Below are 19,589 nucleotides of genomic sequence, written 5' to 3' on the forward strand. Positions count from 1 at the left end.
TATCTCCCTGTCTAGGGTCCACGCCTTTCCCAGCTTATTCTGGCTTTTCGGGAAGCTGTCCTTCAGAGTTGCTTTTTTCCTTGAAGGCTTCGTTGTTAACCCCAGCTAGAATTATGCGCCACTTCTTTTCAAAGTACCTCTGTCCTCTCAGCGTCATTTAATTTACTGCGCGTCTCATATGGTAGGTTTTGTGCTGGGAGCTCTGGATTTAGCGCAACAATTAAACCCGAAAAAACCCAGTGCCGTCGAGTCGGTTCAGACTCATAGCGATCCTGTAGTACAGAGTAGAACTGCTCCATAGAGTTTCCAAGGAGCCCCTGGCGGATTCAAACTGCCAACCCTTTGGTTCGCAGCTGTAGCACTTAACCACTACGCCACCAGGAACAATTAGCTTGGTGTAATCCATTGCTGCCAGGAAGAGGACCAAATTTTTAGATATTGAACAGACCTGGAAAGTTCACGGGGCGTGGTCACTGTACCTAATATTTGCAGAGCCCTGTACTAGATAGCAGGGGTGTGTGTTTGGGGGTAGGGGGGACTTCAGTTAAAGCATATCTTCTGTTCCCGACTTGCTTGTAGTGTAGCGACAAATACGATGTTGTGTCTCTTCAGACTTCCCTGTAGAACAGTTCTAAAGTATTTCCCTTTTGATAGTTTTAGAGACTACAGGCCATACATTTTGTAGGATGACCCCAGCATGGATCTGTCTAATGTTTTCAAACGACCAGACTCAGTTTATACATTCTTGGCAAGAAAATCAGAGAAACGTGGTGTGTTTTTCTCAGGAGGCACATAGATGTCAACCCATGCCAACACTGGTGATGCATACTTTGATCACCTGCTCACATTGGTGTCTGCCAGGTCATTCCCTTAAAATTCATTATTTTTGTTTTTGTAATAGATTAGTGTTTTGTGGGGAAGTATTCCGAGATAACACCAATATCCTTCTTCTCATCATTCTTCCACCCACCAGCCTTAGCATTGGTTGATAACATCTGTGATGTTGCTAAATGGTGTTTCTTTATGGCCATCATTCTTTCTGCATTGTTAGGTGGCATACTTTAAGGGAGAGGTTTCTTTATTCCTCTGTTTATAGCAGTATGGACTCATGGGTTCCTATTCATTCAACGAGTTGTAATTCTTTACTATCATTATTTATTTTGATGCTCAAAATGTCCCAGATTTGGCCAGTGGGAGCCTCTTCAAGCTGCCTCTTGTGTCCCTTTGACATGTTGCGTCATTAGTCCAGCATTTCTTTACTTTTTGGCACAAAAGTGTCCCAAGAACATGTTGTACTTCCTCTGCCCCAACCCTGGAATCAGCCATTTCCCAAAAAGCTTGATTCCTTTTAAGTGGAGGATGGTATTTACAAACCCAAGATCTGGGAGCTCAGTGTGCTCATTGTTACTCAAGTACTATTGCCTTTAGGCCTTCTCAATGCACAGAGCTAGGAAATACATGTGTGTGTATCCGTATACATTTATATACATGCACACACTCATTTATTATCTATAACTTTTCATATCCATCTGTACATACATATTTTAAAACTATGAGTTCATACTGATAACCACCACTTGCAGTCCAATATCTCAGGGTTCTTTTAGCCTTCCCCCATCAATGTTCGTAAATATGTTATCTGGCAATAAGAACCTTGGCCCTGTTAACCTCAGTATATTTATTTATTTGCTCAATTAGTTTATATAGTTAATTGTAGCAGTCTCCCATCCACACTGGTTATTTCCTTCACCAGCTTCCCCCTGGAACCAACCAACCCACCCACCAAACAGCCCACCACCTACTTTGCTGCATCCTCAGCTGCTTTGCTGACTCCTCCATCCCCAGGGGAACGAAAAAGGGCCTCAGCAGTCTTTGAACATTTTTTTTCTTTCTGGCACAACAGGATGTTCCAGGCTCATCTTATGTTTCCTCACCCCCAGCTCTGGAACCTACCATTTATGCAGGGACCCCTGGTGTCTTTTTCATGTAAAATGGTATTAAGAAACTAATACATGGGAAGGCAGAAGGGGACAGGAAAGCTGGTAATAGGGAACCCAAGGTTGAGAAGGGAGAGCGTTGACATGTCTTGGGGTTGGTAACCAATGTCACAAAACAGTATGTGTATTAATTGTTTAATGAGAAGCTAGTTTTTCTGTAAACCTTTATCTAAAGTACAATTAAAAAAAAAAAGAAAGAAACCAATAATTAGGCTGTAGATGTGCCCAGTACTACTATAGGGGTGTCATTGCTTCTAGAAATATATGTATGTATTTATATACCTATATGTGCCTGTGTGTGTGTCTATATCACTTCTATATGTATGCGTGTATGTACACATGTATATTAAAAAATGATGAGTTTATGTTGATATACATACACACATCTGTATCTGTTTCTCATATATATGCAAGTACATGAATATGTGTTTATGTGTATATAAGAAGCCCTGGTGGCCAGGGGGTGTCACTAGGGTTCGTGTCAATGAGTGCAGTAACTCATGGTGTTACCCTCCCATGCTAGTTACCACAATATTGTAGCTAAAACACCAGAAAATTTGACAAAACCAGCAACTGTAAAAATACTGGCAACAACAGAAACAACTGTACATGTGTATAGTGCATGCAGATGGAACCATGTGATTCAAAGCATCATTATAATTGGGTAATAATTACAGCTCTGACTGGAACACATTAGAAGGTTCAAAAAGTAAATTAGTATAGAGTTTTATCCTTGTAGATATATTAATACATGTAATGTGGGCTTATGAAAAATTTTTTTGGTGTTATAGCTAACTACAGTGATAGTTTTATAGAAAGTAATAAATTTCTCCAGAAACACTGCACGAAACTTTATAGACAGTCATTTTGGTGTCACCCCCTCTGACAATGTCAACCGGTACAGTCCTCATCCCCCATATCTCCATGGTGACACCATTGCTGGTGACAGTGGTTGAACCCCTCTGACAATGTCAACCGGTACAGTCCTCATCCCCCATATCTCCATGGTGACGCCATTGCTGGTGACACAGTGGTTGAACGTTTGGCTGCTAACTGAAAGGCCAGCAGTTTGAACCCACCGGTGCTCGGTGGGAGAAGGATGTAGCAGTCTGCTTCTGTAAAGATTACAGGCTTGGAAGCCCCATGGGGCAGTTCTGCTCTGTCCTATAGGGTCACTGTGAGTTGGAATCGACTTGACAGCAATGGGTATGTGTATATACATACATCTGTATCTGTTTCTAGATTTGTATTAAAAACCCTGAGTTTATATTGAAATCTTCAATTTTTATCTAAAACCAGAGCATTCATTCTACCCTTCCCCCTTTTCCTTCTCTGACAGTGAGAAACCTGACCCCTGTATCCACAACATATTTGTTTACCCATTTTTTAGAATATGTAGAAAATAGCTTTTAAACTTTAGAATTTAGAATACCTCTGTGAAAAACACATCTACTAAGTAGAGTTCAGTTTTTGTTTACTGTTTGTTTTTTTTTTTTCTTTAGCCTGAGAGTTTACAGTCAAAATGCTCTGTTCAGAAGTTATTTAGATTAGTTCTACCTCTACTTCCACCTCCTGCCAATGTGGTTGTTTTATTCATTTGAAATATACTAGTTAGATCTGTTTGTTTATATTCCCGTCTAGGCTTTTCCCCCCGTTCTTGTTAATTTTCTTTATTTTGAGTATGTGAAACATTAAGATATTTATGAAATCAGAACTGTACAAAAAGATATACCCAGAAAAGTGTCACTCCTCCCATCTCTTTCACAGTTTCCCAGCTAGTCACTGCAGGTAACCAATCTCATTTCTGCTTGATCTTTCCTGTGTTTCTTTTCTTTTCTTTTTTTGCGTAAATGAGCAAATATGTGTATTTTGTCTTATTTCCCCGTCTTTGTACACAAAATAGGTAATTCTTTTGCACTTGTCATTTTTCACTTCACATAAGATTCCCACCCTCAGTTGCATAGTATTTCTTTGTGTAGAGGTACCACAGATAATTCAATTACTCTTCTATGTATGGGTATTTAAATTATTTCCAGTATTTTGCAATTGTAAGCAATATTACAATGAATAATCTTATGCGTGTATACTTTCATTTGGTAGGAAGTATATCTTCAGGGTAAACTCTGAGAAGTGAGATTACTGGGTCAAATGGTAAACACATATAGTTCTGTTAGCTCTTGCCAAGTTCCCCTGCGTAATCAGTGTACCAGTTTGTGTCCCAATCAGCAATGCCCATAGCCTTGCCAACAGAATGTATTATCATACTTTCTAGTTTTTTGTTAATCTAATGGACAAGAATGGGATCTCAGTGTAGTTTTAATATGCATTTCTCTTATTTTGAGTGAGGTTGAACATACTCTTACATGTTAATCAGTTTTTTATCTATGTTTGTGAATTGCTTGTTTATGTCTTTTGTCCGTTTTTCTATTGGAGTTTTGTTGTTTTTCCCCCCAATTTTTAAGTTTCTTTATGTATCAGGGATAATAGCCCTTTATCTGTGATCTGCATTGCATTTTTTTCTCCCAGTTTGCTGGTTGAATTTTTCTCTTAGTTTTATGGTGATTTCTGTATGCATGGCTTTATTTTTTTAATTTGAAACTGTGTCCTTGAAATTTATTTTGATGTAAGAAATGACTAAAAAGTGTTGTCTCAACATTATCTTTAATATGCTTTTAAAATCAACCTCATTACTGTATAAAGTGTGTGTATCAGCATATTTGCTTTCGTATCCAGATTGTTTGCTGTGGTATGGACATCTGTTTATTGTACAGGTGATATGTACCCATGATCTAGATCAGGGTTTCTCAACCAGGGCACTGTTGACATTTCGGGCCAAGCTGGATAATTCTGTGTTGTGGGGGACTGCTGTCTTGTACATTGTACAATGTTTAGCAGTATACCTGGCTTTTACATACTATATTGCCAGTAGCACCTCCCAGTTGTGACAACTGAAAATATCTCCAGACATTGCCACATGTCCTCTAGGGGGTAAATTTAGCACCGCTTGAGAACCACTGATCTAGATAAAATCATAGCTTGCAGTGATTGAGCAGTTGTTATGTACCAGGTGCTATTCTAAGTTCTCTACATTTATTAGTTATTAATCCTCCCACAAGCCTGTGAGGTGGGTCCTTTATTATCCCATTTTAGAAGTGATAAAGCTGAACCACAGAGAGGGTAGGTAACTTAAGAGGAATGCAGAGATGGAATTCAGACCTGGAAAGGAAGGTTTCAAGCTCAATGCTCTTAATCACTATAGTACTGTTTCTCTGAATTGTCCTTAGCCTTCTGTGTTATCCTGGTAATATTTCTTGACATTGAGTAAAGATCCCAGCCGAAATTTGCCGTGTACATTTTAATTAGAGTTAAAATGGTATAAGCTCTGGTTAAAAGCACCGTATACCAAACTAGTTACCTGGTACAGTTGAGTAAGTTGTCCACACAGATGCTAGAGACTATCTAGGACCTGTTTTAGACTTTCTATTATAAATCCTGTTTTATTCAAGCCATAGGCTTTTAATCAGTAAGCACATCTCTGTCTTTTTTGATATGCTTCTCATTTTCATTTTTAGAATCGTAGCATATTTATTAAAAAAATTAGAAGAAATACAGAAAATTAGAACACATTGTTCAGGCATAAGTTATGATATATTTCCTTTATGTTTTTTAATACAGTAGCATTTGTTTTTACTTTATGTAATTGTAATATTGTTGTATTTATGTTTTTTAAATTTAAATTTATTACATTGGATTCACAATCAGTGTTTTTAAATGACTAATTATTGATTGACACAATCAGTATTCTTTTATTATAGTATAATATTGATTTTGTATTTTTGGCGCCCTGGTGGTGCAGTGGTTAAGCATTCAGCTGCTAACCAAAAGGTCGACAGTTCAAATCCACCAGCCACTCCTGGGAAACCCTACAGGGCAGTTCTACTCTGTCCTATAGGGTCACGATGAGTTGGAATCGACTAACAGCAACGGGTTTGGTTTTTTTGGTTTATACTCTAAATTACTTTAAAATTCTTCTAGTGTTCCCTACAAACAGGAGACAAATCTAGAGATCCCAGGGCGCAGGTAAAAGGGGGCAAGACTACTACAGAAATAGCTGAAATATAGGTAGGAACCCTCAGGAAAATAAAATAAAAGGAAGTGAGAAAAGTTTTTTTTCTAGTGTTCTATTCATTGTTTATTTAGATTGTTTTCAGATATACTTTAATGACAATCTTTGTGCTTGTTCCTTTTTCTTAAAGTCAGGGTTAGTCTGATATTCTTTAAAAGAACAGTAGTTAGGGTCGTTATCAAGGGATCACTGTACTTTCTCTTCATCTCCGATTGTTATAATTACTTGGGTCTTTGGTATTTTCATAAACCTTAGGCTTTCAATAAGGCACATTGGGCTTAACTTTCTTTTTCTCTGTAGGATATTTTAGAAGAATGTATGTCTCTTCCCAAGCTATCCGCTTACTCCGGATGGGTGGTAGATCATGTCTTACCTCATACACAAGAGAACTCACCTCCCTCTGAGACATCAACATCATCTGGATCTACTTCAGCCCTAGACCAACCCTCCTGTGTTCCCAAATCTCCTGTCAGAAATGCTACATTCTCACCAGCCTCCCTCACAGCACCAGATGAAACCAAGGTAAGGTTTCAGTCATCTTAAGACCAAAGACATAGTGGCTGCAAAACTGAAGTGTTTTAATAGTGACATTGATCTTACTCTGGGGAAAATTGCTTCTTGTTGCACATGTTCTTAGGGACATTGCTTACCGCATCACCTAGTGTCCTCTTTATAAACACCCAGAGGTAGAAATTCCTGTTCTTAGTAACAGGAAAGTAATGAATTTCATGAGTGATAGTTTTTTCTCGTGAACATTGCAGTTGTTTAACTGATAAGGTCTTCCCTTTTATGTTGGCTGCTGGAAAGCTTAGAGTCAAATTTATAGCCCATTCTTAAAATTTAAGTACTTTATTATTGGTTCTGTATGAGTTTTTATCCTAGTGCTATGGTTTTTTGTCTAGGTTGTTATGTTGCTTTCCAAATGGATTATTTCAATATGTGATATTTGTATACTTACAAGTTTGGGAATTCCAAAGATCCTCTAACAGACTTCTGACTTGCTGTTGAAAAGTATGTTTTAGGTTATAGAGTGTAAAATACTGTATTCTTCCTTTTAAAAAGATGGGCTTCTTCATTCAGTTATTCATTCATTCATTTAATAGATTTATTAGTAAGTACTAGACACTGTGCTAGGTGCAGCAAACCCACTTTTAAGTATCTATTCCAAAGATAAAAACTGTACCCATTGCCATCGAGTCAATTTTGACTCCGGGAGAGACCACATAGAGTAGAGTAGAACTGCCCTATAGTGTTTACAAGGCTGTAATCTTTAAAGAAGCAGACTGCCACATCTCTCTCCTGAGAAGCAGCTGGTGAGTTCAGACTGCAGACCTTTTGGTTAACAGCTGACTACACCACCAGGGCTGCTAACCCGAAGGTCAGTGGTTCAAATCCACCAGCAGCTCCAGGGGAGAAAGTGTGGCAGTCTGCTTCTGTAAAGATTTACTGACTTAGAAACCCTGTGGGGGCAGTTCTACTCTGACATACAGGATTGCTATGAGTCAGAATCAACTTGACAGCAACAGGTTTGGTTTCTTTGTTGTTTTTACTCCAAAGATACACTGGTAGAATTACATAATAATGTACAGTCATGTGCTGCATAATGTCCGTTAGAGCATCATCTGACCACATATACATCCATGGTCTCATAGGGTTATACATACATGGTATATATTTTACCTTTCTATGCATATAAAATGGAAACCCTGGTGGCGTAGTGGTTAAGTGCTACAGCTGCTAACCAAAAGGTTGGCAGCTCAGATCCACCAGGTGCTCCTTAGAAACTCTATGGGGCAGTTCTACTCTGTCCTATAGGGTTGCCATGAATTGGAATTGACTCAATGGCAATGGGTTTGGTTTGGTTTTGGATGCATGTAAAATACTTAAACACTTCCAAACCTCACAGTATTTTCATCAGTGTCACAAAGTAATGCACGTGTTATTACGAACCGTTGTACTCAACTCAAAATTTTAATGTAATAGGTTTTATGGCAGTCCATTCTTAAGTATGAGTTGCCTGTAAGTCGGATGTTTTAACTCAGGGACTGCCTGTGTATAACATGGTGTTAGCACAATGTCCAAATCACATAACGTTCTATTTCATAGAACGTATCGTGGATATTAAGCAATGCGTGACTGTATACTTAAAGCTATCATAACAGCATTAATTGTAATAGCAAAAGATAAGAAGTGTCAAAAGTCCATTAAAAGGGAACTGGTTGAGTAAACTCTGGTACCTCTGTGTAGTGGGAGTACTATCTGACTGTAAAAAGGAATGAGAAAGATACTTCATAGTAATATGGAGTGATCGCCAGGATGTATTGTAAAATGGGAAAAAACAAGGCGCAGAACAATATTTTTAGAATTCTACTTTCTGTGCCAAAAAAAAACCCCTAAAAATTGATAACAAACTCAAAGAAACCTAAGTTTATAATAAGTTTTGATATAACCCACAGAGAGTGACTTTAAAACACAGTACTTAGTGACATTTATTCTAAAGACAGAAAGAACCACAAAAAATTAAGCTGCAATTGGTAGTCTTAGTAGTATTATTGTTATGACTTTTGATGCAATTATAGGAATATTATAGAACAAATAATGTTAATAATTTTAAAAACCAAGGTCTTCAGCATTAAAAGAGATACAAGTGTAAAAATCAAAGATGATAAGTAAAAACCACTGTAATCTTACATCTGCATTGAAAACATTACTATAAACTCATGATTTTTAAAAATTTTCTTTAAAAAAAAAGTATTTCTTATCTCTGTCCAATGCAAGACCAAGAAGTAATTATAACCCAGTAACAATGAACAACCTTCGTATCCACATCAAAAAAAAAAAAAAAAACAACAAACCGAACCCATTCCTGTTGAGTTGAATCCAACTCATAGCAACCCTATAAAACAGTAGAACTGCCCCACAGGGTTTTTGAGGAGCTGTAGCTTCAAACTCCCGACCTTTTGGTTAGCAGCCAAACTCTTAACCACTGCACCACCAGGGCTTCAGTATCCAGATGGAAGTCTTTGAGTATCTCAGATTAAGAGCAGCCAGAGATTTTTGGGTAGATGGTTGACTGCAGTGCTAAAGTGAAAAAATATACAAGATGAACCTGGGACATCTTGTAGTGCCATAAAGCAAGGAAGCTATCAGGGACCACTGACCACTGTTCTGTTTCCTTTCCAGGCTTATTTTCTTCTCTTGAATATTAACATTGGAGTTCATGAGGGTTTAGTCCTAAGCACTTTGCTTCTTAATGTATAGTGTTTTGTTATGCAGGTCTCATCCCTGGCCACTTTTCTATATATAGGTAATTCACAACTTTATTATCCTTACCCCAGAACCAAATGTCCAACTGTCTACGTGTTATTTCCTTTTGGGTATCTTAAAAGCTTCTTGAGTCAACATTTCTAAAACCAAACTCATAATCATCTATCCTTCTGTAGCATCACCCCTACCTTGGGAAAAAACAACAACGAACCCACTGGACCTCTGCTAGCATTCTCCATCTCAGGAGTTTCGCACTTACTGCCCACCAAATTACTCAAAGCAGAAACCTGGGTGTCATCTTTAGTGATTTTGTTCTCTTTATCCTCCAGATCATTATTAATATTATTTTAATTGTGTTTTCCAATGAAAGTTTACACAGCAAATTAGGTTCCCATCTGACAATTTCCGTACACATTATTCAGTGACATTAGTTACATTTTTCACAATGTGTCAGCATTCTCTTTAATTATGTTCTGGTTGTTCTGTTTTCAGTACTCTAGCTTTCTACTCCCTTATCTTCTCATCTTTGCTGTAGAGTAATTGTTGACCTTTTGGTCTCATACAGATGCCTTTTTTAGTGGAGCACTGTACTTATGGATAATATCCTTAATTTTGTGTGCCAATCTGTTATTTCACTAATAGGTTACCTGGGAATAGTTTCAGTTCCAGGTTTAAATAGGGCAGTAGTTTCAGGGAGTCCTCTAGTCTCAGCTGGTCCCATAAGTCTGACCTTTTTAAGAATTTGAGTTCTGTTCTGTATTTTTCTCCCATTCTATCAGGGTACATCTGTAGTGGCCCTGACCAGAATGGTCAGTAGTGGTGGCTGGACACCATCTATTTCTTCTGGCCTCAGGGTAGATGAGGCCATGGCTCGTGTAGGCTATTAACCCTATAGACTAGTTTCTTTTCTGAAACTTTGGTTTCCTTCTCTCTCTTTTGCTTCTAACGAGTAGAGACCAGTATCTTAGGTAGCTGCTGCAGTGTGATAGGTCACTTGTGGGGCCTTTCCCGCCATGGTCATGTAACTCCCACCTAAGTGATTCAGTGGGACTGTGCAGATAAGGTAATTGTGGCCCACCAAGGAGTTTGGTCAGTTTTGCCATCCTGCTAGGCTTAAAACGAGCCATCCCAGAGGCAGGAAGAGAGCATCTCATCACCACCAATGAAGAAGAGCCAGGAGAGGAGTGTGTTTTTTGGACCAGGGATCCCTGTGCTGAGAATTTCCTGGACCCAGGAGACAGAGAGGGAAGGAAAGAGCTGTGATACCTAAGAGCAGCAGCAGCAGAACCAGGAAACCGACAGGAGACTGCCCAACCCAAGGAGCAAGAAAGCTGAGTGCCTTCAGGCAGGAGGGTTGCTAGAGGAGTAGGGTACCTCTGGGCACTTAGCAGCCGAGCTAAAAGCTTTATAACACTTGGCTGAGCAGGGCAGAGGCTGAGGGGCCAGAGAGGCGTACCTATGGGCACGACTGAGAAAAGGCTGTCGAGATGGAAGAACTGTATCCTGAGCATTCCTGAACCTGAATTGCAACCTGTTACTTCCCTGATAAATTCCATAATTGTGCATATTGTCTGAGAGTTCTGTATGGCCGTTGCAATGAATTATCAAACTCAGCAGAGAAGCAGAGAGTGCTGTGGGAGGGTCATTTGGCGTCAGAATTGGTAAAGAAGGCAGAGAAAGGAGGCATATCTGACCTTGGCGTCGTAGGAATTAGCCTTGGGCTATTGGTTTTGATTCTCCCTGACCCTTGTGAAGTTAGAGGCGGTCGTTCCTGCGTTGTTTTTATAGCTGTTTGCAAGGTTTTAAGACCCCAGTTGCTACTCTCCTCACTAGGATGCAGAACATGAACTTTGTGAACTATATTATGCCAAATGATTGAGTTGTCCCGTGAGACCTAAGATCCTAAGCCTTCAAACCCAGAAAACCATTCTTATAAGGTGTTTGGTTATGTCTGAGAAGTTAATTCATTAAACCCAGTTTATTTTTATGCAGGACTTTTTTTTTTTTTTTTTTTTTAAACCTGTTGCAGCTATGGTTAGGAAATCTTTATTTTCTTTATAAATAAATATGATTTTATGTTGAGAAATAAATAAGCCAAACCTGTTGATGTTAAGTTGATTCTGACTGACAGCAACCCTATAGGACAGAGTAGAACTGCCCTATAGAGTTTTCAAGGCTGTTCTCTTTTCAGAAGCAGACTGCATATCTTTCTCCCTTGGAGCTACTGATGGATTTGAACTGCTGACCTTTGGGTTAACAGCCAAGCACTTAACTACTGTGCCAGTAGGGATCCTATTCTCAAATAGTTACATAATGTATGATTCCATTTATTTAATATTCTTGAAACAACAGAATTAGAGATGGAGAACAAATTAGTGGTTTCCAGGGATTAGGGATGGTGGGGAGAAGTTGGGTGTGGCTGTAAAGAAAGAGCATGGGGAGCCTGGTGGTGATGGAACAGTTTTGTGTCTTGGTTACGGTGACTTACGTGAATCCACACCTGATAGAATTGCATAGAACTGTACATACACACAAATGAGTGTGTGTAAAACTGGTGAAATCTCTTCAGATTGTGGATTGTACCAATGTCAGTTTGCTGTTTTTGATATTTTACTGTATTTATGAAAGATGTTACTGTTGGGGGAAATGGTGTAGAGAGTATGCAGTCCCTCCCTGTGTGTTTTTGTAACTTCTTTTGAATCTGTAATTATTTCAAAGTAAAAAGTTAAAGAAAATTTCTATGAACAGCCTCTCAGAGGAAACAGGGTGTGAAAGAGGGACCCAGGCTCTAGTTCGAATCTTGCCAGTATTGTGGCATGCCCTCGGACAGGCCTTTTTCCCTCATGGGCCTCAGTTTCTTCATCTGTAAAGCTGATAACTGAACTAAATTGTGGAGTTCTTCTCTAGGCGTAGAATTCCATAATTCTTGGGGTTTAAATAAAGTATTTGGATGGTTTTCTATAACAGATTATTATATCATTTAGGCACTTTCGGTGCGGAAGTAACAAACCCAGTTTATACTAGCTTAAACAAAGCAGGGGACAGGGGAGTTCATTGGCTTATGTACTAACCAGGAAGTCTAGAAGTGCGTCTGGAATTAGGCAAAGTTAGATCTAAAAGATCTGCATTATACTTGTCTCAGATGTTATTTCTGACTTGATCCAGTGACTTACACACAGGCTTTGCCTCTTTGCGTCCCTCCACTCTGCCTAACTCTTTTTGGTTTCATTTTTAAGATAGATTCTATGTGGTAAGATGGCTATTGGTAGCCCCAGATACACATCCTCTTAGGTTAGCAACTCCAGAAGAGTAGAAAGCCTTCCTAGATAGCTCCATTGGGAAAAGTTCAAGGATAAACTCCGACCGAGCCTGGGTCATGTGTTACATTCCTGAAGTAAATCTTGGGTACAGTGGGATAGAGTACTTGGATTGCCAGGTGGGTTATGTGCTTACCCTTGAGTCCAGGAGGGTGGAAGAATTGGTATGTGAGTTGGAGTTGGCGCCATTTGAATCACCCATCTAAATGGGCACTTACCAGAAGAAAGGAGAAAGATATGCTGGACAGAGCACAGCAAGCAAACAAGCAAAAAAAAAAAAAAATCTAAACCACTGAAAGCAACAGACATTAATTTACTAAGGAAAACAATTAGAACAAATTCACTATCATGAAACACACACTGGTTCTAACCTAAACCGTTTTATTGTTGTTGTTCGTAAGTAGGGATGTGGTCTTTGTCTAGAAGGGATAATAACAGCTTTACCACCTTAAAAGTTTAGTTCTTTTTCCATCTTCTGTCTATACAGGGCAAACATGAATCTCAACATACGGAATCTATGCTACTTCAGTCCTCCCGGGGAATCAAAGTGGAAGGCTGCATCCGAATGTATGAGCTGGTACACAGAATGAAAGGAACAGTAAGTGAGCCATGAAGTAAGGCAGACCTGACCCTGGAGAGCCATAGTTTAATGTAGTTCTCTAGGCTTTATGAAAGCTCACCTTATGCTATCATTATGCTTCGCCTCCTAGGAACTCAGAATTCAATCAGAGGGGTAGTATAATGTAGCGTTTAAGAGTGAATACTCTAAAGTTCTATCTGGCTTCAAATCCTGGCCTTCTATTCATGTGTGACTTTGGGAATATTACTTGGGCTTTCCTGGCTTCCCTTTATGGAAAATTACTCAGACTTTCCCGGCTTCCGTTTATTCCTCCAAAATTTGGAGATAAATATATTATGTGAAAATTAAATGAAATAATGTGTATAAAGCACTTAGCACAGGACTTGATTTTCAACATTTGAATGCTTGCTGTGTGTTGACCTATGTTCACGGCTATGGAGATATGGTTGTGAACAAAGCATAAGAATCCCTGCTGTCATGGAGCTGAGGCAGACTATGAGAAGTACTGAACTACTGATTCAGCCAATATGCTCTAGGAGTGTTGGGCCGAGTTTGTTTATGTAGATGAGCTGGAACATTTACTTTATTATGAAAAAATTTATTGGTCGTATGTTAGCAGCGTATTTTGAAATCCCTCATGATAAGGACTATACTAGATTCAGATGTCGTCCATGCATGTGAGGAAATTATAATAAAAATGGAAGAGAAGAAAGATGCTTTAGATACTTTCTGAGCACAGACTGTATAAGGAAATAGAGTTATAAAGCAGTGCTAAATACCTTCCTTACTGTTAGTCTGCTCACAGCCAACTGGTAAGGCGGAACATATACATAAAAAACTTGTAAGTGCCTACTGAGGAGAGGCATGTAGTTACTGCTGATACTTAGTAGTACTGTAGGAGTTCAGTTCAGAGTGAGATCAGGATGGGCTGTGGTTGTCAGATAAGGTTATACTGAGAAAATGGGACCTTAACAGGCTCTCGAGAAAAAGAATAGCACTGTTTTAAAACATTTATTTGGCTTTATTTGTTTTTGTAATTGGAAACAATGCACGCTTTTTGTAAAAAGAATTTTTCAAAGAGTATAGTTTATAAAATGAAAGCCTTCTAGCATCTTCCCTCATATATTGATTTATTTATACTATTTTATAATATATATTGAACACCTATGTACTGGACACTGTCCTAGGTGCTGTAAATAAACACAAATCCATGCTTTCCTGGAGCTTATATTCTTTTGGGGAGACAAAGACATAAACAAGAAAATAAATAAAATAGATAGTGTTTTAATTATGCTGCGTGACATAAGTCAAAAGGACAAATATGTAGAAACCAAAGTTTATTAGTGTTTACCAGGGGTGGGAGTGAGGGAGAAAGGGGAGTCATTGCTTAGGGGGCACTGAGTTTCTGTTAATGGCAGTGGAATACCCACCCTGTGATTACATTGGACCCATGCAGGTAATGCAGGATGATCTCCCTATCTCACAATTTTTAATCATGTCTGCAAAGTCTCTATTGCCACATAAGGCAAACATATTCCCAGGTTCCGGGGATTAGGACTGTCCATTCCCAGCTTATAGCGAAGTAATATAAACCATATTGGGTAAGTTGGAAAAGCTTCCCAAAACAGTTGAGTTTAAAGAGCAACTCGAAGGAGAAAGGTGACTCTTGGAAAGGTTCTGAGATAAGAGTGGATGATCCCTTGCCCTTGAGTATCTCTGATGGTGTCAAGGACTGCTGGGATGGTGACCCACAGAGGTAAATGAGCAGGGTACCCCCAAGAGCATGTGCTGATCCTTTTCAGGAGGGCCTGAGGCAATGGCAGGAGGAACAAGAGAGGAAGGTGCGAGCCCTCTCAGAGATGGCATCTGAACAACTGAAGCGGTTTGATGAACGGAAAGAATTGAAGCAGCATAAAGAATTCCAGGACTTACGGGATGCTATGGAGAAGAGGTGAGTCTGAGTTATGACTGAGAATATTGGTGTGTTAAACTGAAACACTTTCCCACGGGGAAAAACTTGAACTTCTTCTGAGTCCTTATCTATCAAAATAAATAGCCAAAGAAGCTTATTACCTAGAAAAATGAACAACCTTGGAAAGATGACCAATGTAAAACAAAGAGGGAGACTTTTAAAAAATTTTTATTGTGCTTTAAGTGAAAGTTTGCAAATCAAGTTGGACTCTTATACAAAAATTTATAAACACCTTGCTATATACTACTAATTGCTGTCCCCCTAATGAGACAGCACACTCCTTCCCTCCTCTATTTCTTTTTGAGTCCATTCGGCCAGCTTCTGACCCTCTCATCTCCCCTTCAGACAGGAGATGCCAACATAGTCTCATGTGTCTACATGATCCAAGAAGCTCATTCTTCACCAGTATCATTGTCTAGCCCATAGTCCAGTCCAATCTGTGTCTGAAGAGTTAGCTTTAGGAATGGTTCCTGTCTTGGGCTAACAGAAGGTCTGGGGCCATGACCTCCAGGGTCATTCTAGTCTCAGTCAGACCATTAAGTCTGGTCTTTTTATGAGAATTTGGGATCTGCATCCCACTGCTCTCCTGCTCGGAGGAAGCCTTTTAGGAGAGGTAAAACAATTTTAGGAAGCATCCCTGACTATTCCTCCTGTTTTTCATTCAGTACCAAAGAAGCCCTGGGGCTCCAGGAGAAGCTGAAAGCTGAGCATCGACATAGAGCAAAGGTCAGCCTGGGAGGATCAGTGTGGGTGTCAGTTTGGTGCCTGTTCGTAATCTACTGGAAGAGTCAGATTCTGGCAGACAGTCATGGAGGACCTGGCTCGTATGTTTCTGTGTGACTGCCTTGGGGAGTCCTTTTACTGCTCTGGGCCCATCTGCCTGTTTGTGAAAATACCTGCCTCACATAAGGCTTGAAGAATGTAGAAGGAGAAAGCCTAGGAGCCCTTTGGAAGAATTAAACTTAATGACCCTTTCTGTAGATTCTGAACCTGAAACTGCGGGAGGCAGAGCAACAGCGCCTGAAGCAAGTGGAGCGGGAGCGGCTTCGGAAGGAAGAAGGCCAGATTCGCCTGCGGAGCCTCTATGCACTGCAGGAGGAGATGCTGCATCTCAACCAGCAGCTGGACTCCTCCAACCAGCACAAAGACCTGCTCAAGATAGACCTGTCTGCCTTCTGGACCCGAGGCAACCAGCTGTGCGGCCTCATTTCAGGGATCATTCGGGCCGCTTCTGAGGTGAGGGGGGCTTCAGAATGACTCTTCTCTCTGTGAAGTGCAGAACATTAAAAACAAAATTGTTTTCTGATTTAAAAGTAATACGTGCATATTGTAGGAAATACTCAACATTACTCATCATTTTCATACTTAAAGGTAACTGCTGTTAATATTTTGGTATGATTCTTTCCTGACTTGTCTGTATTTGTCATCCCCATCCCAAATTGTATAGGTATAGTATTTCATATCTTGGGTTAAAAAAATGAATTCTTTCTGATTCCAAAATACTTTAGTTCATTCAGTAATGTACCTGCTATGCTTATGGTAAAAATTAAAACCTTACAGAAATGTATATTGTGTTTTTCAGCTAACATTGTATTTTGAACATTAAACCAGCCAGTTGCAAGTGTTGCCTTAACACGTAATAGGCATTTAGTAAATATTTGATGAACGGGTAAAATTGGATATCTCTAGTATATAACCGTACCAGAATTGATTGAAATGCCTGTTCATCGTGCCTGTTGTTGAACATTTAAGTCTCTGCATTTTCAATGCCACACATAACACTGCAGTGATGTTATTTTATATACATTTTATCTGTATTTCTGATTATTTCTTTGAGATAAACTCCTCAAAATGAATTTACTTGGTCAAAGAATTTTAAGGTTCTTGGTTCAAATCACTTTACAGAAAAGTTGTACCAATTCACTTTTACTAGCAGTGTCTGGGTGCCATTTTTCACAGCATAAGGGTATTACAAATTGCTTTTATCTTTGCCCTTTGAGTAATATACTTTTTGGTTATAATTTGTGTTTCTTGGATTACTAGTGAAATTGAATGAAATATTTTTCGTATTTTTTAGCCTTTTATGTTTATTTTGTGAATGCATGCTCTTGTCCTTAGTTCATATTTCTGTTAGAAAAATGTGTTTTAAAAAATTAATTTATATGAGCTCTAGATATTAATATTAATGATGTTAAGCATTTATCATATTTAAGACAAGTTTATTTTTGTAGTTTATTATTCTCTTCAAGTTTTCTTTATGGCTTTTGTTAACTTTTCTTTTTGTAAAATTTTAAACCTACACAAGAGTATAACACAATGAACCTTTATGCACCCATTACCAACTTAAACAAAAATCAACACAGCTGTCTTCTTTCATTTCTACCTCCACCTGCAACTTCAGTCTCAAATTGTTTCACAGTAAATCTCAGCTGTGTTATTTCACCTGTAAAATACTTTAGTACATAATTCTAAAAGATCAAACTATTAACATAACCAAGATACTAACATCACACCTAAAAAATTAATAATTTCTTTAATATGATCAAATATCTTGTCAGTGTTCAAATTTCCATGATTGTCTCAATTTTTTTTTTAAATGTTTTAGAAATTAGCATCCACACAAAAGTCAAACTATTATATTTGGTTGATAAATCCTTAAGTTTTTAATCTCCAGATTCTACATCTTTTTTTTTTTCACTTGCCATTTATCAGTGAAGAATCTGGTTCATTTGTCCTATAAAATTTCCCACATTCTAGATCCTATAAAATTTCCCACATTCTAGAGAATTCTAGAGTGCGGTTGCATCCCTGTGATGTCTTTTAATATGTTCCTTTATTCTCTGTACTTCTTTTGAACTGGTAACTTCATCTTGGGCATCACTGCCCAATAGAATTTTTGTGGTGATGAAAATGTTCTGTATGTGTGCTGTGCAGTACAGCAGTCACTAGTCACATGTGACTACTGAGCGCTGAATTTTAATTTTTAAAAAATGCAATTTACTTAGAAAAGTGTTTTAAAATTAATTTAAATTTTCATAGCAACTCGTATCTATCTTATTGGAAACCACAGATCTAGAGGCTTGATCAAATTCAGGTTCAGTTTTTTTTCTTTTTGCAACAGTACTTCGTAGTTGGTACTGTGTACTTGTTACTGCATCACATCAGGAGGCAAGTGATATCTGATTTTCCTTCCATTTGTCAGGTAAAGATTGACCAGTGGCTTCAGGTATTGTCAGCCTTATTTTCATTATAAATATCCCTCTGACCCTTTAGCTAAGGATTTAGCATCCATTGCTGATCCTTGCTTATATCTGTTAATTTCATTAAGGGTGGCAAAATTTCAGTTTTTCTGATTCTCTCATTTTTTCCTGAATTTATTAGCTAGAGTTCTACGAAGAAGAAAGTTTTCCTATGAACTATTTATCTTGATGTACAGTTTGTACAGGAAAGGCAGGATAAATGTTTGATTCTGTCCCCGTACCAGTTTTCAGAATATGAGTTTTCTAGCCTTCATCTTAAAGTGACCAATGAGGAATTGTTGTTTTTAATGTCATTGAGAGCTTACGGGTTTTTATATATTTGATGTGTAACACGTTTCAGTCTGTTACAATTTTGTTGTTCTTTAGATTGTCCCATCTTTGGCCAGTGGGATCCACTTCAAGTTGGCTCCTGTCCTTTTGACTTAGCCCTGGTAGTATTTATTGTAACAGAAAGCAAGTAAACTAAGATGTTCCTACCTCATCTTGAATATTTTCTTCCCCAGACCTGGAATTAGCCATTTCTTCAAGGAGTCCTAGTACCTTTTTAGTGGGAAAAGGTATTTAGAGATCATGGTCTAGTTATTAGGGTTTGTCATTGTTTCTAGACCTTTTTAGTGGACAGAGCTAAGAAATACCTATTTTTAAAGTGAAAATACATCATTAGCTCATACTAACCTTTTCCATTCAAAATATAGGATTACACCATTTTTTTCTTAACCTTTTTGATTTTATATTTCTATCACCTTCCTCCTATGCTATAAATCTTGATTCCTAAAGACATTAACATTATTTACTTTATCTTACTATATGTGTCTATACACACGCACATACACACGTATGTATTGCGTATTTTATATGTATATAGCATAACATGTAATTTCAGAATAATACCAATAGTAACAATATGATTGCTGGAAACAGTTTAAGATTTCTAAGTAGCTCTTTTTCCTTAAGGCTCTAGGTATGTGTAATTAAATTACTATTTCATTTCACATTAAAGAATTCTCTGTGTTGTTAAGCTACCAACTTCATAAATGATTGGGCTTATTTGTTTCAGTTTTAAGAATTTT

General features: G+C 38.3%; 1 protein-coding gene across 2 annotated transcripts in view; it reads left to right on the top strand.

The window, feature by feature from the left end:
- Positions 1–19,589, top strand: part of GLE1 (GLE1 RNA export mediator) — a 43,523-nt gene that overhangs the window by 334 nt on the left and 23,600 nt on the right. For both annotated transcript variants that reach the window (XM_049896085.1, XM_049896083.1), the window contains exons 2-6: positions 6,424–6,645; positions 13,195–13,305; positions 15,090–15,238; positions 15,925–15,985; positions 16,241–16,495. In XM_049896085.1, coding sequence (XP_049752042.1) covers positions 6,424–6,645; positions 13,195–13,305; positions 15,090–15,238; positions 15,925–15,985; positions 16,241–16,495 — 798 coding nt within the window. The remainder of the gene's footprint in view (positions 1–6,423; positions 6,646–13,194; positions 13,306–15,089; positions 15,239–15,924; positions 15,986–16,240; positions 16,496–19,589) is intronic.

Source organism: Elephas maximus, chromosome 9 (genome assembly GCF_024166365.1).
Source record: "Elephas maximus indicus isolate mEleMax1 chromosome 9, mEleMax1 primary haplotype, whole genome shotgun sequence".
Taxonomy (NCBI): Eukaryota; Metazoa; Chordata; class Mammalia; order Proboscidea; family Elephantidae; genus Elephas; species Elephas maximus.